At 40.2% G+C, this 23,950-nt stretch overlaps 1 protein-coding gene across 1 annotated transcript in view; it reads right to left on the bottom strand.

Moving 5' to 3' along the window:
• The window catches only part of LOC120023043 (neuronal PAS domain-containing protein 3-like), a 319,774-nt gene that overhangs the window by 221,326 nt on the left and 74,498 nt on the right, over positions 1-23,950 (bottom strand). Inside the window, exon 5 of the mRNA XM_038966990.1 lies at positions 1,123-1,205. Coding sequence (XP_038822918.1) covers positions 1,123-1,205 — 83 coding nt within the window. The remainder of the gene's footprint in view (positions 1-1,122; positions 1,206-23,950) is intronic.

Genomic DNA, 23,950 nt, shown 5'->3' with positions numbered 1-23,950 from the left:
AGTTTGAAGGTAGGCCTTGAAATACATCCACAGGTACACCTCCAATTGACTCAAATGATGTCAATTAGCTTATCAGAAGCTTCTAAAGCCATGACATAATTTTCTGGAATTTTCCAAGCTGTTTAAAGGCACAGTCAACTTAGTGTATGTAAACTTGTGACCCACTGGAATTGTGATACAGTGAATTATAAGTGAAATAATCTGTCTTTAAACAATTGTTGGAAAAATCACTTGTGTCATGCACAAAGTAGATGTCCTAACCGACTTGCCAAAACTATAGTTTGTTAACAAGAAATTTATGAAGTGGTTGAAAAACTAGTTCTAATGACTCCAACCTAAGTGTATGTAAACTTCTGACTTCAACTGTATGTACAGAGATAAGCAGCACTAACAATCAGCAGTAAAAAGATAAATGCAAAATACCCTCAGGACTAACAGGGTTAACCATGATCCTAGTTTCCTCATTCCATTTAACAATTCAACTTTACTGCAATAAAAACATAGTTCTACATTACATGAAATAAGGTACAGGCCTAGATTACATAAGAAACTAGAATGTGAATATATCATTACTGAGTATTAAGTATATCATAAATATTAAGGATTTTCCAACATTTCTGTATGCTATAAAATATTGTATGTTCAAGAAATGCTAAAAGTTCAAAACTGTATCCTGTGTGTCTCAGTTGGTATTGTAAGAGCATGGCGCCAGCAATGCCAAGGTTGTTGGATCAATTTCCAAAGGGATCACATACACATACTATAAATGGACTGTTTTCACTCCTGTACTGTATGTCACTTTGGATAAAAGCTTTTCCTTAGTGTCAGTTTCTTTGAATCATTTTGTTGGTCCATGAAGAAAAGAAAGATATCAACAGATGTCAGTAATAAACCATGTGAATAGTATGCGGAGTTGAGTTACTATGCTGCTAGGGTTTTCTAAAGTCCCTGGCTTTCCACAAATCAGGAGGGAATATGCAGAACATCTGGAAATCCTCCAACCATAGGAAATCACCAGAATATTGTAACCCTAGTAACTGTACTATAGAGTTAATAGCAGGTCTGTTAGATGGGGTGATGGTGCCTGTGGGACAGGACAGGTGTGTTCTCATCTCATCCTACCTGCAATATGTGGCTCCCGAGGTGTGGCTCGAAGATCTCTGAGGCTACCGCACTGGGAGTCCTCCTTCGCTGATCTCCTATAGCTGCACACACACAATTAAACAGAACAGACAGAGCCACGGTGAGACAGACAGACTGGGCAGGCATGAGACACACACACACACACACACACACACACACACACACACACACACACACACACACACACTGGGTGGTCAGAGGTAAGACTGACTGGGTTTGTATGCACATATATCACTGTGTAATACATAAAAGTAGCTAGAGAGGCAAGCAACAGATATAGTATATATCTACAGTGAAGTACACACGCAAATACATTGTGAAAAATGTTGCTAGGGTAGTGAGAACCAATAGCAAACAGCTAAACAGCTGTAATGATAAAACAGCTGACATCATCGATCTCAAGCATTCACTATGATAACTCTATAGTAATAAGTACTGTAGCAATGCTAACCAAAGGGCTCAACTCAAACAGTACAAGGCTATTATCAAGTGCAACCAGCTTGCATATTCAATGATTCGCTGACTGGTACAAAGTCTTATTTCTAAATGAGGGATTACATCATTCCATTGATTCAGCCTCAGAGCAGACGAACCAGAAGACTGTGCCCTTAGGGCATTATTTCAAGACTCCCAGCTTAAAAAGTAGGGAGATGCACCGTGCTACCCGTTACTGCTAAAAAATGGCCTGCGGTACATTCAAACTTAACAGTCCCTTGTCCCACCAGAGCTCATTATGGGAAATTTTATAACAAAGTGCTCTGTACTTAATTTTCAGAGCTTAGCCAGGCGTTGGGTTAATGTTGCTGAATTAAGGGCAATTAATGATGTAATATAAACATTGAAAGGCCATTAAAGACTCTCAAAGAGCAGGAGCAAACAGGCCTCCTCGGGGAAGAAGCCAGGGGAGCTGGTTAGAGTCAGAGGCCAGGTCCCGGGTGGATGTGAGGGGGGCACAGATTGCACAATGAGGGGCCTCTGTCCTTCACTGCATTCCGTGTTCTACGCCAGACATGGTAATCACACTTCTCCCCCTCCAGTTATGCTGTAAGCATTTATCCCTTTCCCCTCCCTGAGGAGTGGGGCCAATGCCAAACAACATGCACTGGATACATACACACACACAAATAATCATACAGGCATGCACACACACATACTGTACTCTGGCACGGTAGGGGAGGATACAAACAAGACATGAAGCATTGGCAGGCAGAACAACCAGTTCCAGAATCCGGACACACACACACACACACACACACACATACACATACACATACACACACACACACACACACACACACACACACACACACACACACACACACACACACACACACACACACACACACACACACACACACACACACAGTGACCCAGCATAGATCCACTACCCAGCACTCACACACCCGGCCATCCGTTGGTTCAAACAGGCAGTTCATGTAGAACAGAGCAGAAATATCACAGATCAAAGCACACTTGACCAACTTCAATTATCATCTTTATATCCTGGCCGACAGAGTGGAGGAAATCATTATTTATCCTCTACAATGGTCCTCATCATTACACAGTTAGACTGGGCTCTCTCCCTAGCTAAAAGAGCCCTGGCAAATAAGTGACAGATTGCTCTTGGGGATCTTTTGAAAACTGGAAACTATACGTGGTTAATATTTTATAATATAGATGTAAAAATGTTAAACTGGAACCATTGGGGGAGGACTGCGGCCACCTTGAAGCCCCTCTTCCTGCCAACAGCTCCTTCACAGTTCTTAATAACACACACACATTAGCAATTCAGAGCAGCGCCTTGGGTGCAGATGGCCAATCAACTTCCGACTACTGTGTCTGACTGTCCCTGTCTCGCACACACTCTACACACACACACACACACACACACACACACACACACACACACACACACACACACACACACACACACACACACACACACACACACACACACACACACACACACACACACACACACACACACACCAGGAGGCCAATTATTGTGGGGGCAATCTAGTCTAAATTTGGCTCAATCCACACAGTAGACTGATTAATAAAGGTATACAACAGCTGGAGACAGTGATTCCATTACGTTAGCGGCTAAAACCAGCCCATTCGATTTTTCCGGTTCATAAATGCAGCTTAACAAGGTCAATTTTGACATTACTTTCCCCCGTTTCAATATTTTAAGAGATACTTCGGGATTTGGCAATGATGCCCTTTATTTACTTCTCCAGAGGCAGACAAACCCATGGATAACATGTGTATGTCTCTGCATCCAGTATGAAGGAAGTTAGAGGAATTTTGTGAGCCAATGCTAACTAGCATTAGCACAATGACTTGATGTCTATGGTATCTCCTAGCATGCTAGCAGTTACCAACTCTAGTTAGCAATTGCGCTTAATGCTAGTTTGCAACTTCCTTCAAACTGCAAGCAGAGACATACAAATGGTATCCTCAAGTTCATCTGACTCTGGGGAAGTAGACAAAGGGCTTCATTGCCAAAATCCTGAAGGAAAGGGAAAGGGAGATACCTAGTCAGTTGTACAACTGAATGCATTCAACTGAAATGTGTCTTCCGCATTTAACCTAAGGGTAGTGTGACTGTAAAAACATCACTTTAACACCTATGCTAATGTACTTCTGTTTAAATTGGGGGCTTTTTCTTTGTAAGGGCTGATTAATAAGTATTAAGTATATCACCACTATATGCATACACTATTCACACACCACAGGAAGAACATTATGAAAAATTGTATTCAAATTATGCTGAGACAATAAGTAATGCATAGCATAGTTTAACCTTTGCTTGACAAATCTCTGCTCTATCATTTGTTGCAATAGAAAACAAACAAAATCTGATAGACTTAGCACTAGCTACATATAACAAGAACTGACATTGCTACTGAAAGTTATTAAACGTTCTCTCTAGCGGAATGACAAAAACAGTATTAACTCAGAATCCAAATTCAAACTAACTGTGTGTGCATGCAAATCAGGGTGAAAACGTTCCTTAAATTTAAACTAATGCAGCTTTATGATGTGAAAAAATCTGTTTCTATTCACCACTCTCAATGTTTAATGTCGGCTGTGTACCATGTCACAAACAGCTTTTGGTTTCAAGATTGCTATTTACTACAATTTGATTCTCAGTACAGTGGCAATATCTGAACCGCAGTGCTATTTGAAAGTCAAATCAAATGAAATGTTACTTGTCACATGCGATGAATACAACACCTTACCGTGAAATGCTTACTTACAAGCCCTTAACCAACAATGCAGTTCAAGAAATAGAGTTAAGAAAATATTTACTAAATATACTAAAGTTAAAAAAAATTATACAATCAAAAAGTAATACAAGAAAATTACATAACAATAATGAGTCAATGTAAATAGTCCAGGTGGCCACTTGATTAATTGTTCAGCAGTCTTATGGCTTGGGGGTAGAAGCTGTTAAGGAGCCTTTTGGTCCTAGACTTGGCGTTCCAGTATCATTTGCCATGCGGTAGCAGAGAGAACATTCTATGACTTGGGTGACTGGAGTCTTTGACAATATTTTGGGCCTTCCTCTGACACCGCCTAGTATATAGGTCCTGGATGTCAGGAAGCTTGGCCCCAGTGATGTACTGGGCCATACGCACTACACACCGTAGCGCCTTACGGTCAGATACCGAGCAGTAGCCATACCAGGCGATGATGCAACCGGTCAGAATGCACTTGATGGTGCAGCTGTAGAACTTTTTGAGGATCTGGGGACCCATGCCAAATCTTTTCGGTCTCCTGAGGGGGAAAATGTGGTGTCATGCCCTCTTCACAACTGTCTTGGTGTGTTTGGACCATGATAGTTCGTTGGTGATGTGGACACCAAGGAACTTGAAACTCTCGACCCGCTCCACTACAGCCCTGTCGATGTTAATGGGGGCCTGTTTGGCCCTCCTTTTCCTGTAGTCCACAATCAGCTCCTTCGTCTTGCTCACATTGAGGGAGAGGTTGTTGTCTTGGCACCTCACTGCCAGGTCTCTTAACTCCCTATAGGCTTTCTCATCGTTGTCGGTGATCAGGCCTACCTCTGTTGTGTCATCAGCAAATTCAATGATGGTGTTGGAGTTGTGCTTGGCCACACAGTCATGGGTGAACAGGGAGCACAGGAGGGTACTAAGCTCGCATCCCTGAGGGGCCCCAGTGTTGAGGATCAGCGTGGCAGATGTGTTGTTGCCTACCTTTACCACCTGGGGGCGGCCCATCAGGAAGTCCAGGATCCAGTTGCAGAGGGAGGTGTTTAATCCCAAGGTCCTTAAGTTAGTGATGCGCTTGGTAGGTACTATGCTGTTGAACGCTGATCTGTAGTCAATGAACAGCAATCTCACGTAGGTGTTACTTTTGTCCAGGTGGGAAAGCGCAGTGTGGAGTGCGATTGAGAGCACAGTTGGTTAGGAGCCCGTAAAACGGCAGCCATCCCCGCCGGCGCCATTATCACAAGTCAATTTAACTTTCAGTTTTATAAGTCAACATTAGTGCTATTGTTAATTTATTTATCATTTAATAGAAAATTGCAACAGGGCCCCGGACTGTCATTTCAAATCTGCAGTAATTTATTGGGAAGCTTAGCATTCCTTATTCCCTAGTTTCTACATTAGAGCAGGGCTAAATGGCATCTCCGGCTCCACCAAAGACTCTGGGGCAGGTACTGCTCCACAAATTGCCAATTCAATTAACAGAGTGTAAATGCTCAACTGGCAGCTGGCACAGAGGACAGCCATTTTGGCTCTTGTCAGGCCTAATTCATCAGGCTGTCAAAAGCCTCACTGTGGGGATCCATCCTGTGGTGTGGAAACTGTGGACACTGTGTGTCAAATGCAAACTACACACACAATGGGCCCAAAACTGATCTTCTAGTGAGTCTCTCTCTCTCTCTCTCTTAGTCTCTCTCTCTCTCAGACTCTCTCTCTCTCAGACTCTCTCTCTCTTAGTCTCTCTATACTTTGCCATGGCCACCAGTGTGTTTTATTCAGCCAGGATGATCCCATAGTTACGTCTAGACTAACAAAAGGGGGAATTTCCTTCGGTCCGCTAGCTGTGGCTAGTGAATTACCTCAGTGTCCTCAGAATAACAATGCCATTCTTATACTGTCTCCCCCATATCAACTGCCAACAACCTTGGAAACAGCAGTCACTATGGATCCAGTCACACGATTCACCTGCTTTATTCACTTCCACCTCAATGTGCTGAATGTTATAATAAGAACAGCATGTTTTGTACTAATTTTGGAAGATTAAGCATTTGTTTAAATATTTACACAAACAATTTTTGGGAGATCTTACAGTGCTGTGAAAAAGTATTTGCCCCCTTTCAAATCTTCTCTATACTGAATCCTATCGGATCTTCAACCAAAACCTAATATTAGATAAAGGGAACTCTGAGTGAACAAATAACACCACAATTACATACTTATTTCATTGATTTCATAAACAAAGTTATGCAACACCCAATGTGTGAAAAAGTAATTGCACTCAATAACCTGTTGTGCCACCTTACGCTGCAATGACTCCAACCAACCTAATGCTTCCTGTAGTTGTTGATCAGTCCCTCACATCGCAGTGAAGGAATTTCGGTTCACTCTTGCATGCAGAACTGATTTAACTCAGCGACATTTGTTGGTTTTCAAGCATGTACAGCTCGATTCAGGTCCTGCAACTACATCTCAATTGGGATTAGTTCTGGACCTTGACTAGGCCATTCCAAAACTTCAAATGTGTTGCTTTTTAGCCATTTTCATGTAGACTTGATGTGTTTTGGATCATTATCTTGCTGCATGACCCAACTGCACATCAGCTTCAGCTCACAGACGGATAGCCTGACATTCTACAGTAGAATTCTCTGATACAGTCGTTCAGGTCCTGAGGCAGCAAAGCATCCTCAAACCATCACACTACCACCACCATGCTTGACCGTTGATGTAAAGTTCTTACTGTGGAATGTAGTATTTGGTTTTTGCCAGGCATAATGGGACCCTTTTTTGCCAAAAAGCACCTGGAAGCACCTGGATGATCATCAAGACTCTTGGAAGAATATTCTATGGACAGATGATGTAGGAGTAAAATGAGACACATGGATGGCATGTGGAGGCATAGGACAGCTGAACATTGAAGTGGCAGACCACATGAAGAGAAGAGACACATAGTCTGCTGATTTCACTAAGTGCATACATACCAGAGAAATAGGCTCTTAGGGAAACTGGACACTAGACACATAGTCTGCTGATTCCACTAAGTACAGACATACCAGAGGAATATACGCTTAGGGTAATGATAGAAGAGACACATAGTCTGCCAATTCCAATAAGGACACATACCAGAGAACATGCTGGGGCACTGAGTTAAATACAGGGTTGAGTCATAGGCCTATAGGATAGATGGACATATATTATTTTTAAGACAAGCACGGGTCTGGCCACTATTATAATTTAACTGAAAGCAGATAATGGGCGTTAGTAGGCGTGAACAAGCAGGAAGCCTGAACTAAAAAGATAATGATGGCAGGAAGAATTAGGGGAAGTATGCTTATTTGCATATGGGGTGGACCCATATGCTATTTGTGTATAAATGTTGGAGCCGGGGCTGGGAAGCGGTGTGTGTTCCGCGGGACATTCCAGCTGGCTATACAATTGTATTAAAAAGCATGTTTGATTTCACAAGTTCTTGTAAGAGTTATATTTGAATTGATTTTCCACGACAGAATTTGGCGAGCTAGCCAGGAGGGACAGGGACTGAGGAATGGCGTTCAGGGCTGGAGATAGTTTCTTTGGACAATCTTGCAAACACTATGGCCACAACTATGAAAAAGGTAAGCTTGTTCTTACATAGTTGAAATGTTTGTATGGATTGCTTCAGAGATCCTGTCTCAGCGAGAGGGGCGCCATGTAAGTCTCTCTTTCAAATTTCCTAAAAAGAAACCAGTAAATACTAAAGAACTTTTGAATTCAATGAATTTGCATGTATGTGTAATTTGGGGAATTGTATTAAATATACATGTATGCGCATGTAGTATAGAGACTGAGTGAATAGGCGCTGTGAACTTTGCTTGTGTTAGGTGTTTAGCGGAGTGGGCATGCATGCGCTCGTTCTGATCAGACCGTTTGAATGTGTAGCTTAAATGATGCGGTTGTTTGCGCATCTGGCTGGGATGGCTGGCTATAATAAGGGACAGATAATGTAGGTAGAAAATCCTGTGATACCTCTTCAATAAAATTAGTAGAAGGAATGCTTGGACAGGTTACTTATGAATAACGGCTCTAAAAATAATAGAGAACTGCATAAATAAGTAGTTAGGAAGCCACGATACCGCTCTTTAAAAAAGGAACATTTTTGAAGAGGTCTGCTTGGGTGGGATATTCACGGCAGAATAGTCTGTGGGTGGATATTTAGTAAATAAATATTTCATGGTTACCGCTCTGAAAGGAGGACTGTACGGGTGAAATATTTAGGTTGCAGGAAAAACGTTTGCCCGATTGTGCGGCGTTCAACTGCAAAAATAGCTTATACGGTTAAAACATAAATCAGTAGTTAAATAAATATTCATGGTTACCGCTCTGAAAGGAGGACTGTACGGGTGAAATATTTAGGTTGCAGGAAAAACGTTTGCCCGATTGTGCGGCGTTCAACTGCAAAAATAGCTTATACGGTCAAAACATAAATCAGTAGTTAAATAAATATTCATGGTTACCGCTCTGAAAGGAGGACTGTACGGGTGAAATATTTAGGTTGCAGGAAAAACGTTTGCCCGATTGTGCGGCGTTCAACTGCAAAAATAGCTTATACGGTCAAAACATAAATCAGTAGTTAAATAAATATTCATGGTTACCGCTCTGAAAGGAGGACTGTACGGGTGAAATATTTAGGTTGCAGGAAAAACGTTGTCCCGATTGTGCGGCGTTCAACTGCAAAAGCAGCTTATACGGTTAAAACATAAATCAGTAGTTAAATAAATATTCATGGTACCGCCCCGAAAGGGGGACTGTACGGGTGAAATATTTAGGACGTTGGCCCGATTGTGCGGCGTTCAAATGCAAAAGAAATCCTGCGAATAAAAAACGCTCTGTCTAGCTAACAGGGTTTTGTAATTCAGTAGGTCACGCCACAATACTACTCTAATAATAGAAGAAAAGATCAGTATTGGGGGGTGAATAGGATATGAAGACAAGCTGATCCGATTAGACAGTAGTCTCGTCATATCGTAGAAATCCTATCAGTTTAGGCTTATGTTGAAGAAATGGATTACGTCAATAAAGACAGACTGTAAGTTGTTTTTAGGTAAAACAAAGGGATTGAATGAACTAATGGAAAAATAAACGAATGTATGAAAATACTGTAAGAGAATGAGTGGATCTGTGTAAAGATAGAACAAAGGAAGAGGAAAAAACAGGCCGTCAGTCACTCTGTGCCTACAGAAGCTACGGTCTAAAAATAGCCTGAAGAGCAGAGAGGGGTGCAAAATGGAGTGGCCAGGATAAAACAGGAGAACAGGGGAGGCTTGACTCACTAGTAAATTGACCATAGGATCAAACAATAAGAATATAGAGAAGAGGTAAGAAAGTATAGACAAAATAAATAAATAAAGGTAAAAGTAAGACGTTAGATAGAGATCTTAACGGAGCGGGCAGTGGACCTGTGTGGCTCAGTTGGTAGAGCATGGTGCTTGCAACGCCAGGGTTGAGGGTTCAATTCCCACGGGGGGACCAGGATGAATATGTATGAACTTTCCAATTTGTAAGTCGCTCTGGATAAGAGAGTCTGCTAAATGACTTAAATGTAATGTAAATGTAATCATAAAATTGATTAGAACTATAAAAATAGAATAAACCAAACGGATAAAATGAATAAATAATGATATCTGTAAAGGGAAAAACACAGTGATATTTGAAGTACTGTACTAGAATAAGACATTAAGTCATCTGTAGTATTCAGAAATAATGTCTGTACTATATAGAGCAGGCTTTGATAAGAGAAATTAAGTGATGTGACAAATGAATTTTTAATTGGAAAGGGGATTAGCTCTACCTCGGAAAAATTGTAAATAAAAGGTGTATAATACATGGGAGTATTTAGGAAAAATAAATAAATAAATAGTGGCATGACAACAAAATGACTGTTTCCATAGAATAGAGAGAGAAGGACACTATTACCTGATAAACAGGATGAATAGAATAAGGGAGGCACAGTCGCATGGGACCAAAATGTGAAGCTCGATTTGCAGGCGTTCTGATGTCAACATTCTATCATCAGAAAATACATTGCGATGAGGTACAAATGTGGTTCCTCTAGTCCTCGCAGACGTGCGGGTGATTAGCAGAACTATTGACAATATCTAAGAACGAATAAGAAAATAGCTCTCTGTTTTGAATATGGGTATGGGGAAAATTAGTGTAATGTGACACTAGAACTTAGTGCGGTAGCAGGAAATGCCACTATACAAGAGTTTATATCCTTGTCAAAATAACAAACAACTAATCGGTTTGAGGTTGATGAGAATGGAATTTTTTACTTGGCGGTGTATAGTCTCTGAGCGAACAATGAGTGTTTCATAGAGATTACAGTTTATATGTGGTCAAGAAGAAGTATTAGATCACGTTTGACTTGACATCTAGTAGAGTACAGATGGAATTTTAATTGTTAGGCATTCTATACCGTCATTCTCTGAAAACTGTTAAGACGTTTATGGAATAAAAACTATTTGCTGATTAAAAGGTAACATTGTGAATATTAACGATATGTATACTTTCTTTTCCAGGAAAAAAAAAAAGGTTTAATCTTCTCTGGTCAAAATGTCATTGGAGACTGCATTACTGTGGAAAGCAGTTCTTAAAGTCAGTTGCTTTAAAAATAAAAATATCTGGATAAGGCTAAAAAATGGAGTTCTGGATGAGTGAGTCCAGTCCCTTTGCGTTATTGGCTTATGGTTCACTAGTAAGTACACCATGTACTGGGAATGAATATGCATTAGTAGATTTATTGGAAGGGTTTTTTCCAATTCAGTTTCAAATTGGGTATGCAAAAGGATGGAAATGTTTTTTAAAAATGTATTTAAGTTGTTCCTAAAGAAAGGGGAGTGGAAACATAATAATGGTGTCAAAATGCCCTGAATCCTAAGAATTTCCTGTGAAAGACTGATCACCTTTTACTAGAAATTGTTGGAACAGGTGGGATTGAATTATAAAATGATTGAAAGACACCAGACTCTATTCAAACTGTATAATTACTTTGAAAATCTATTATGTCCCTGGGAAAATTATGAAGAGTTGTACCCTTAAATTGAATAACTTATTCAAATAGGTTGTATTTTAATTTTAATTTTGATATAACATGAGTTCATAGGTAAAAATTATCAGTTTCTTGGGGTCATGGTCTTTGGGTAAATACACAAATGTGCTTTGTTCATTCTGCATATAAAAAGTGTTGAAAGTTATTCCAAAGGGTTTATTGGAGTGTGGGTTTCTGTGAGGGTTTTGTTGATTAATACCTCATTTGTAATTCATCTGAGAGATCACCAGTAGAATAAGGGAGTTATCATAAAAGGTGACGTCAGAATGCTTTAAGGCATGGGAGAGAATATCACTACAAGTGGGTGTGGAGCTCAAACCCACCCTAACCGACTGAATAGTGAGGGACAACTGTGTCTGATGACCTGTGAACTGTATCTAAAAAAATAAAAAAAACATGCTGAAATGATATGGGCCAGGGAGAATAATGACTTAAAGGAATTGGGGTACTGATCTTTTATTACCAGGCCACTCATGAGAGAAAAACTGAGATGGAAGGGCTATTGGGAAAATAGATAATACTGGTAATAAAAGTGTTTAGTATAAATGTTAATTATTAAAGGGATGATGTGTATTGAATAGATAAGGTCAAATTTGAGTTAAAGTAAACACTACGGACTGTTATCCTGAATATTGAGTTGGAAAATGTATTTAAAAAAAAAATAACTGTTTAGTTATTTAGATGTAGAACTGTTTAAATTTAATAGGCCTAGGGAAGCTCTGGAAACTAATCCTGAGACAAGGAGGTTGACAAAACTTACAGAATTTTAGATAAGGTTTTTTGTTTCTTTTGTTTTATAATGTCATTGGAATTGTAATGATAAAATGTAATGTTTAATTGAATAAAAAGGTAGTCTGTTGTGCGATGATACCCAAGAATGAAGAAGAAAGAGACCAATAATAACATGGGCATAGAATGAAACAGATGGACGTTTTCTCCAGGTTTAATTACATTACAAATAGTGGTAATTTATTGCAAATGTGTAATTATTATAATTTTTTTTCTCTTTTTCTCGTTTGGTCAATTTATTTTTGTTTTGAGGAACATAAGGTTGTGTATATGTTCCTGAGGAGGGACTGATACTGATATAAATGATATATAAATTGACTTAAGGATGTTTTAAGTATGTATCAAACAATGGCTGTTATGGGTTAGGGGACTCATAAATGAAGGTAATGGTAGTGAAGGGGTGTTATTTCTAGAAACTATGTATAAAAATAGAGATAATTCACAGAAAAGGAAAGACAGCTGGCTGTGTAAAATATAGGGACAATTCTAAAGTAAATAGAACAATTCACATATCTAAAGATATGGTAAAAAGAATAAGTGGTGGCATTTTGAACATTAGAGCAAAAGTTTAAGAAACTTATGACTTAGTTTTGTTAGGATTGGATATTAATCCAACTGGAAGACACTTGACTGATTATATGTTATTTTACAGCAGTTGCTGTAGGGACCATCATTTGACTATCATTATGAATATTTCTGTGGCAGGAGGCCAGGTATTTGAGGCAGAATGGTTACATAGGGCTGTTATTAAAAATTAAGATTTAGTGATCTTGCTATAAGAAGAAAGTCTGTTGTCAGGAAATAACCCATGTGTTAGTGTGTATGTCCTCAGGAAAAAACAGCCAGAAATGGAAGGGCTTGGGCTGCATTCTGGAGACTGAGTGTACATCAAGATACACCAGGCTGGTGGTATACTTCTTACAACACTGCAGTGGTAAAGATCTTCATGTCTCTCTTTGGTGGGTGCATAAGTCTCACGAGAAGTGAGGTCCAGCTGAATAATGGGTGAGCTTGAAAACACCATGACAGAGGATGTGGGACCAGAGAGAGAGAGAGAGAGAGACTAGATTCCACTATAGACATACTGGGTTGAGTTTGGGGGCTACTTGTTTTATTTTTTAATGCATCATGTGAAAAAGAATGGATGATAGGGTATAGATGATAGGATATTGTACTCTAAACAAACATGTTAAAGGAATTGATGTGAAAGCATATACAGTGTTAAATTACTTCAAGAAGAGATAATGTTGATTAAGGTTATGCACATGATTGTCAGTTGAAATGGAGCAGATGGGAAACTAAGTAAAAAATGACATGATTTGGGAACACCTCTCAGAACCTGGGGCCGAAAGGGGAAGACTGGGTGGAAGCATGAGGAAGCTTTTTAGGGCTTTTATTTTTGTGGAGTCCAGCAGAAAAGTATCCTGGAGGCATAGAGTCAGGTGAAGAGAGAGTGGGAATTGTCATGGTCTCAGATTTCAGTTTTCATTAATATGTTTATGCATAACACATAACATTGTCAATGCTGTTATGTTTTGTCTGTTGTTTTCCAAGTCTTATGTTTAGGAAACCAGAAGGAGAGGGGTTCGCCAGCTTCAGCTGGAATGTCAGTTTGTTGTGTGATGAGTAATGGAAAAAGTAGGCAGAAACCTGAACCAGGACGAGAGGTTCCGCGTCTGATGATCCAAGGGGACCAGAAGGACCTCTTCCAGTGATACCAGGAGATCTAGTCCACGTTCGAGTGTTCCGGAGGAAGTGGGATCAAACGAGGAGAGAAGGACCCTATGAGGTGGCCAAAGCAACAAGAACGGCCGTCCAAGTGAAAAGAAGCCAGACGTGGTACCATCTGAACCACTGCAGCTGAGTCCCAACAGAGAGAAGGATACAACCACATAGAGATGAGGACACAGAGGATGCTGATTCACCAGGATGGAGCCCGGAGGGAGCAGGAGCAGCGGAAACGATTGAGACGCCAGGGAGGAGCCAAGAAAACAGCAAATCAAGTGAAAGCCAAAATACGACAAGTGCACCGACTAATGCACCCAGAAGAGGAGAGGCCTCACAAGGAACAGAATGAGAACATCTTTTCCCTAAAAATTGAAACCCTTCCAGATGGAAGCTAAGTCCGGCCTGAGGAGGGAGCCTCAGGTGAAGAAAGAGGAGGAAAAGTCCCGCAAGCTGAAGAAAATGGGGATTTCCCCACAATTGACTTTTAAACTTTTGAATGGCCTCCTTTACAGACAATTGATGTTAGAACAACAAAAGAATAATGACATTGACATAACAGAAGTAACAGTGAATGCTAGTATAGAAACAACAGACTAATGTACAATCAAGATGTATGGTGGAAGCAGGAAGAGAAGAAAGGAATCAGCTGAACAATCCAAAAAGACTGACAAGGTTAGAATCTCTGTTCCACCTCAATTTATAACAGAAGCAGGAGAACTGAAGTCTATCTCAATCATAAGGATCAAACCCTTACCGGAGATGGCACTCTGTGGATGGACACATCACCAAACAAAGGGACAAGTCGTTTGGGATCCGAAAGGATGTGACCTGACATTAATCAAAGAACAAGACGAGAGGGTGCTCATCATGAATCAGATTGAACCAGTTGAAGGTGAAGAATTAATAGTTGAAATAACAAGAATAACAGACCGAAGGGAGTAGCACCACGGTCATTAAGATTGATCCTACCCCTGCACCTGAACAGGAAGAACCTGTGACAACAACAAGGGTGGCGGCTGCTGTGACGACCACAGTAGTTACCACTAAGGTGACATCGACCTCCCTTACCAAGCAGACCACCGTATCCACAAAGCAACCTGAGACATCAGAGTCAGGAGAGTTTTTTTACTGACATTTGGAACTTTCTGATAAACTCTAATGATCTACCCCAAGATAAGAACATTGAAAAAGCGACAGAATTAGATATATCAGAATCAGAACCACTCAAGGACAGCACACGAGAAGAAGTAGTGAAGAAGGAGTGATACGAATGAGCTAAGTATATGGCAAACAAACACAAAAAATGGACAATTGTATTTTGTGTAGAAAATCAACTTTGTCTGATCTTTTAATAGTCTCCGAACCAGCATCATTTAAAAACTGTGTAAGTTGGAAAAATGACCATTGTACCAATAGAAAGTATTCTATTCCCTTGTGTGACATAGAATGAAGGATTGCTCTGGGTAAGCACTAGGGGTAAAACTATGTTGAATAAGACCATGCTGGGAGATAATGATTGTGCTGCCTATATCATTAGAACTGAATCAAATGGACCTCAATTAGACAGAAGTACTGTGGTTAAAGGAAAATATGAATGTTTTTACAGCCATAACACCGAAGGAATTGATGTAGGAAACACCACTGTAGAATGTGATACTATTTGGGTGCTAGAGACTGCGGGAGTTTGTAGAAATAATGATAAAGGGTTGATAATGAATAGTTTCTGGATGTGTGGAAAAAACAAATTGTTGAATGTATTGCATAATGAATGGATTGGTCTTTGTGCCTTAGTTAGAACAATTCAACAGGTTACCATTATTAAATCACCCCATGATGACTATGTTAATCCTAGAGTTAAAAGGGCTTATGAGAAGGATCCTGAGGTATACCTTAATGCAATTGGACTGCTTAGAGGTGTACCTAGGGATTTCAAGGCCAGAGATGAGGTTAAATCAGGATTTGAATCTATATTTTTGTGGATAAGACCAAATAAAAACTTAGAGTGGATTAATTATATATACTACAACCAACAGAGATTCATTAACTATACTGACTCGGATCTGACGGCGTTGGGGGAACAGGTACAGGCTACCAGTAAAATGACTTGGCAAAATAGACAGGATCTCAATTGGCTCTTAGCGGAGAAGGGTGGAGGTTGTGTCATGTTTGGGGATGACTGTTGCACCTTTATTCCCAATATTGCTATGGCCAAACTCAAAGGATTACGAGCAGAAGTAAAGGCTAATGCTGGTTTAGACTCTCATATATGCGTTTGGTTGGACCTAGCGTTTGGAAAGTGGGGAGCCATGTTTGCTAGGATGGCCATCATGTTGGGAGGAGGGTTATTGGCTCTGGGTATTGCATTTTGTTGTGTTATACCCTTGGTAAAGTCAATTGTGGTTCAGACAACAGTTAAATAGATGTCTGTAAGGAGAGATGACCCTCCTGTGGTGATTGATCCTGTACCGGGTAGCCCAGGCAAGTATACTAATAAGTATGGAAAGCCTTATAATGTGGTTGGAGGATCTCTTGACTGCCCCTTTGGTAACCCTAACTGTCTCTATGAAGTGATTGGGGGAGGGTGGTCATGCGTGTCACGATTTTCATAAGGATGGTTTCCATGTATATGTTCAATTACCCAGTTCAGAAGAATGTTTACTTATACATGTCCACAAAAAGTGTCATTAGCGTCACAATTGCAAGTGGTGTACAAAAATTCATGAGGATGGTCATAACCATCACCCAGAACCTTTTTTCCTGTGCCAAGTGTTAAAGAGGAGATTGTAGTATCTGTAAGGATGAGGACTGTGCACCTATGTAAGGATTTTAGTATATCTATTTTTTGCTTAAGGCCTTGTGTTTTTGTATGTTTGGTTGAATTTTTAGATATGTATATCAATGAATATATCTGGTTTCCTTTAATTAAAGCTAGTTATGCCTTCTAAAAAACTAGGTTAATTTCAAGAACATGTTAGGTGACAGAGGGTATTCTGGTTACAAGTGTCTACGGACCATGTCCTTAAATCTTCTAACTAAGGTTGGTATCATTGATATCACTTTATTAGAGAGGTGTCTGCAAGGGAGGATCATGTTGAAATGCTTAAATTTAGAATGATGTTGTGTCAATTTTCTTTTGTAACTGCATGTAGGTCTCTGATTTTCTCATATTCATTTATTATTATACTCATTGTATTATTTTTAATTTTTTTAATTTTTAATTTTCACATAACTGAGATAAACACAGGCAAGGCTAAGTACCTACACGCTCATGCTTCATCAAATATGTAATATTATATCTTTCTAATTTTTACACCTAATTAGATCTTTTACTCTTATGCAAACTGGAGATGTTTGGTCTAGTTAGGTTTTCATTAATGTTTCTAATTGGATCTTTTACTCCTATTTTAGTTTTAATCATTTGGAGATGTTTGGTCCAGTTGGTTTATGTGTTTTACTCTGTTTTTGTATTTTCTTGTTTATCATAGGTATTCTCATTTACTATCCCAAAGTCATATTTGTATGATTTATGTGGCTGATTAGCCCCAGAGGAGGGATTGTAGGAGTAAAATGAGACACATGGATGGCATGTGGAGGCATAGGACAGCTGAACATTGAAGTGGCAGACCACATGAAGAGAAGAGACACATAGTCTGCTGATTTCACTAAGTGCATACATACCAGAGAAATAGGCTCTTAGGGAAACTGGACACTAGACACATAGTCTGCTGATTCCACTAAGTACAGACATACCAGAGGAATATGCGCTTAGGGTAATGATAGAAGAGACACATAGTCTGCCAATTCCAATAAGGACACATACCAGAGAACATGCTGGGGCACTGAGTTAAATACAGGGTTGAGTCATAGGCCTATAGGATAGATGGACATATATTATTTTTAAGACAAGCACGGGTCTGGCCACTATTATAATTTAACTGAAAGCAGATAATGGGCGTTAGTAGGCGTGAACAAGCAGGAAGCCTGAACTAAAAAGATAATGATGGCAGGAAGAATTAGGGGAAGTATGCTTATTTGCATATGGGGTGGACCCATATGCTATTTGTGTATAAATGTTGGAGCCGGGGCTGGGAAGCGGTGTGTGTTCCGCGGGACATTCCAGCTGGCTATACAATTGTATTAAAAAGCATGTTTGATTTCACAAGTTCTTGTAAGAGTTATATTTGAATTGATTTTCTACGACAATGACTCAACCAGCTATTGATTCTAAGGTGGCAATTACTTTTTCACACGGGGGAATTAGGCATTGCATAACTTTGCTAATTAAATATATAAAATAAATATACTTTTTTTTGTTACAGTTGAAGTCGGAAGTTTACATACACCTTAGCACATTTAAACTCAGTTTTTCACCATTCCTGACATTTAATCCCAGTAAAAACTCCCTGTCTCAGATCAGTTAGGATCACCACTTTATTTTAAGAATGTGAAATGTCAGAATAATAGTAGAGAGAATTATTTTTTTCAGATTTTATTTCTTTCATTACATTCCCAGTGGGTCAGAAGTTTACAAACACTCAATTAATATTTGGTAGCATTGCCATCAAATGTTTCGGGTAGCCTTCCACAAGCTTCCCACAATAAGTTGGGTGAATTTTGGCCCATTCCTCCTGACAGAGCTGGTGTAACTGAGTCAGGTTTGTAGGCCTCCTTGCTCGCACACGCTTTTTCAGTTCTGACCACAAATTGTCTATAGGATTGAGGTCAGGGCTTTGTGATAGCCACTCCAATACCTTGACTTTGTTGTCCTTAAGCCATTTTGCCACAACTTTGGAAGTATGCTTGGGGTCATTGTCCATTTGGAAGACCTATTTGCGACCAAGCTTTAACTTCCTGACAGATGTCTTGAGATGTTGCGTCAATATATCCACATAATTTTCTTCCCTCATTATGCCATCTATTTTTTGAAGTGCACCGTGCTTCACGGTTGGGATGGTGTTCTTCGGCTTGCAAGCCTCCCCCTTTTTCCTCCAAACATAACGATCGTCATTATGGCCAAACAGTTCTATTTTTGTTTCATCAGACCAGAGGACATTTCTCCAAAATGTACGATCTTTGTCCCCATATACAGTTGCAAACTGTAGTCTGGCTTTTTTATGGCGGTTTTAGAGCAGCGGCTTCTTCCTTGCTGAGCGGCCTTTCAGGTTATGTCGATATAGGACTCGTTTTACTGTGGATATAGATACTTTTGTACCTGTTTCCTCCAGCATCTTCACAAGGTCCTTTGCTGTTGTTCTGGGATTGATTTGCACTTTTCGCACCAAAAGTACGTTCATCTCTAGGAGACAGAATGCGCCTCCTTCCTGAGCGGTATGATGGCTGCGTGGACCCATGGTGTTCATACTTGCGTACTATTGTTTGTACAGATGAACTTGGTACCTTCAGGTGTTTGGAAATTGCTCCCAAGGATGAACCAGACTTGTGGAGGTCTACAATTTTTTCTCTGAGTGTCACGAACATTGTTGTAAGAATCGGACCAAAATGCTGCGTGGTTTGGGTTCATCATCTTTATTACGTGAACCGGCAAAAGAACAATAAAGAACCAAATGAACGTAAAGCTATGCAGTGCTCAAGGCAACTTTACACAAACAAGATCCCACAACAAACAGGTGGGAAAAGGCTGCCTAAATATGATCCCCAATCAGAGACAACGATAGATAGCTGCCTCTGATTGGGAACCATACCAGGCCAACCTAGAAATAAAGAAACTAGAATGCCCACCCTAGTCACACCCCGACCTAGCCAAAATAGAGAATAAAGGATCTCTAAGGTCAGGGCGTGACACTGAGGTCTTGGCTGATTTCTTTTGATTTTCCCATGATGTCAAGCAGAGAGGTACTGAGTTTGAAGGTAGGCCTTGAAATATATCCACAGGTACACCTCCAATTGACTCAAATGATGTCAATTAGCCTATCAGAAGCTTCTAAAGCCATGACATAATTTTCTGGAATTTTCCAAGCTGTTTAAAAGCACAGTCAACTTAGTGTATGTAAACTTCTGACCCACTGGAATTGTGATACAGTGAATTATTTGTGAAATAATCTGTCTGTAAACAATTGTTGGAAAAATGACTTGTGTCATGCACAAAGTAGATGTCCTAACCGACTTGCCAAAACTATAGTTTGTTAACAAGAAATTTGTGGAGTGGTTGAAAAACAAGTTTTAATGACTCCAACCTAAGTGTATGTAAACTTCCGACTTCAACTGTATTTGTAAATTCAGGTTCCCTTTATCCAATATTAGGATTTGGTTGAAGATCTGATAATTCAGTATGAAAAATATGCATAAATAGAGAAAATCAGAAAGGGTCAAATACTTTTTCACGGTATTGTATATATATGTCACGCCCTGGCCTTAGTATTCTTTGTTTTCTTTATTATTTTAGTTAGGTCAGGGTGTGACATGGGGAATGTTTGTGTTTTGTCGTTTTGGGTGGTTATATGGTAAAGGGGGTGTTGGGTGTAGTGTATGAGTTTGTGTTGAGTGAATGTTTCTAGGTATGTCTATGGTTGAGTGAATGTGTCTAGGTATGTCTATGGTTGCCTGAGTGGTTCTCAATCAGAGACAGATCTTTCATTTGTCTCTGATTGGGAGCCATATTTAAGGCAGCCATGGGCATCATGCATTTGTGGGTAATTGTCTATGTCTAAGTGTTTAGTGTCAGCACTTATGTTTGAATAGCTTCACGGTCGTCTGTTTTGTTGTTTTGTATAGTGTTCGTTTCGTTTTCGTCTTCTTTCTTAAATAAAGAAGATGTACTTTCCACACGCTGCATTTTGGTCCTCACTCTCTCCCATTGACGATCGTGACAATATACTGTCATATAGTGTGTGCATCAAAAGTCTTTCAAACATATTAAGAATAATATACAACCATTATTATCTATATTCAATATGTCAAAAATGGCTAACATTTACAGTGCATTAACAACTCCTCAAATTCTAACGCTTCAAGTGTTTCAAACATAAAAACTGGCATACTGAAATGTAGCCTGACCACGGCTAATGATAGCTCTTCTGACCATATGCTGTAGTAGACCGGCCACTTATTAAGTCATTCCAATGAAGATAGAGGCTGAAACATTTGTTTGAATTAGTTTCCTTTTTAACATATTTCAATGGCTTTAAGTTTTCATAATGAGTCTGTTTAATAATCAATGCCCATCTTTTTCTCATTTATATCATCAATCTTTAACGACTGTGATTCCAACACCTTTTATTTCACTGTACATCCCTCCGTCCGTCTGTCTGTTTAAATCCACACGTTTTAACAAAAGGTACAGTACTTACTGTACATTGCATTTTTCATTTGTTTCATTTAGTTTTTTCCTTTTAAATAATTTGGATTTCACAAAATAATATTTATATAATTATTTTTTACAATATGTCCATCTCTTAATCTTTTTTTCCTGCATTTGAATTAGCTACATTTTAGCTACAGTAAAGCTAACTGACCGACTGACAGTAAAACAGTTGTTGTGGCCTTTTCTAGCCTCCTTGGCCTTTCTCTTCCTGTTTTCTGTGAGTATTAGATCAGCTTTACAATGATCCTGGAGTGGGCTGAGTGGATATCTCCATCTCCATCCCTCTCTGGTGCAGATCCCAGATTACACCTTGTGTGTCGGCTAAGTGAGGAATAATTGTCTATGGAAAGTCTCTAGGCCACTGCTCAAGTGATTTGGTATTTCACCTTTGTGCCATTCCCTTCCTCATCACCAGAAATAACTGTCAGATCCACAGATAAGCGAGCCCTATGAGGGCTCTGGGTGACAAGTACTGCCCCGATGTGATTCACATCAAAACTGCACAGAAATCTGCTATAATAAAATGTCTTGTCTTCCACTGCATTTGAAACATGAGGCCACAGCACACACTGATGTTAAACAATGAAAAGTGTTTGGCATGGAGGGGGAGCTTTCTCAAACCAGCCTTTGGGTTTATGTGCATTTGTTTAGAAAATGTACTTTCAAGGTATGCCATACTGTACACTCTGTGTGGATAATACATACCAAACAAACAACACGCTTCAGACAGCTGTTTTAAGTCCCTCTGCCTTTAATTATACTTAAATCTATATAATAATCAAATAGTACATTTGCGCAATAAATAATTGGTGCCGTCAATGAGACTGCAATAGTCAGGGGAAATATCTTAACATATTCAGCCATCTCGAGCGTTCCAAAGATGCTAAACACAGCTATCGATATTTTCCTCAGCAGAGAGGAGAGGATCGGCTAGCTGACAGGGAAAGGAGGGAACGACAGCATTATTGACGTTGAGCAACACGGGAGAGGTCAAGTTCAAGGGGCACTTCCAACCAATCAATACGCTAGGATGGGCAAAGGAAAATAATGGGGGAAAATCTCATCTAATTTGGAAATGTATTCATTATGGCTAACTGCATCAAAAACAACAACATTCCAACAATATTCTAAAATGAAAAAAAATTATTAGCTAGAGTAGTATTTGAATGAATAAAATTTGATGGTCTCTAAAACTGTTAAATATGCTTATAATGTTGAATAATTCAGGAGTTATCAATACACCACTCACCCTTCATAGAAAAACTCCAGAGCATGAATGGGTCTATTAGAAGAAATGGTATACGTTCACCATGGCTCTATGGGCTCTTCTAAGGGGTGGGACAGTGCCTACTTCCCAAATAGTACCCTATTCCCTATTGTAATTAGTGTACTACTTTTGACTAGGGCCCATGGGTAGTGCACTGTATAGGCAATAGGGTGCCATGTGGGAAGCACCCTGCGCAGTAAGCAGAGGAGCCTAAATTCCTTCACTCTCTCTCTCTCTCTTCTAGTCCCCTCGTCCAGATAGACCCACAGTAAACAGAGCTAAGAGCAGCATCCACCCAGCCATCTCGACACTCAATAACTCTTTCCGCCGGCCCGCCCGCCCTCCCTCCCTCCCTCTATCCCTCCCTCCAGCCTATTTGTCCTCTACTCTTGTCCTTGACTCTAACACACCAGCTGGCACACACTCAAGTAAAAAGACAGCAAAGATGATTACACATACCAGTGTGAGTGTCTGTCTGCTTTTGTGTTTGTGTGTGTATGTTTGTGTGTGTGCGCACATGTGTGCGTGCATTTATGGCGAGGGACAGAGGAGAAAGAGAGAGAGAGAGAGAGAGAGAGAGAGAGAGAGAGAGAGAGAGAGAGAGAGAGAGAGAGAGAGAGGAGTAGAGTGAGAGGGGAGAGAGAGAGGAGTAGAGAGAGAGGGGAGAGAGAGAGGAGTAGAGAGAGGGGAGAGAGAGAGGAGTAGAGAGAGAGAGGGAGAAAGGAGTAGAGAGAGAGAGATAGAGAGAGGGAGAGAGAGGGAGAGAGGAGTAGAGAGAGAGTGATAGAGAGAGAGAGAGAGACAGAGAGAGTGAGAGAGAAAGAGAGAGAGAGAGAGAGAGGGGGAGAGAGAGGGAGAGAGAGAAAGAGGGAGAAAGAATGAGAGAGCTAGAATATAATGGTGGAATACATAAATAAGCGGTGGACAGAGTGACATGGGTACTGTAGGCCTAGCTACAAAGGGATGCCTACAGTCGTACAGACAGTAAGGCAGATCAACTCCTCATAGGCTGCTGAACAACCTGTCATGTCACAGTGGGGAGGGTCGTTGTGGAAGAGAGGGGGGATGGTGGGACGGAAAGCGAGGGGGGGTGATGCGTGTGTGTGTGTGTGTGTGTGTGTGTGTGTGTGTGTGTGTGTGTGTGTGTGTGTGTGTGTGTGTGTGTGTGTGTGTGTGTGTGTGTGTGTGTGTGTGTGTGTGTGTGTGTGTGTGTGCGTGTGTGTGTGCGTGCGTGTGTATCTATGTGTGTGTGTGCCCCGTGTGCGTGAGCGCGTGGTTGTGTGTGCGTGTGTGTGTGTGTGCGTGTGAGTGTGTGTATCTATGTGTGTCTGTGTCCTGTGTGCGTGAGCGCGTGGTTGTGTGTGCGTGTGCGTGTGTGTATC

Source organism: Salvelinus namaycush, chromosome 28, assembly GCF_016432855.1.
Source record: "Salvelinus namaycush isolate Seneca chromosome 28, SaNama_1.0, whole genome shotgun sequence".
Taxonomy (NCBI): Eukaryota; Metazoa; Chordata; class Actinopteri; order Salmoniformes; family Salmonidae; genus Salvelinus; species Salvelinus namaycush.
This window is presented reverse-complemented; position numbering and strand designations above follow the sequence as displayed.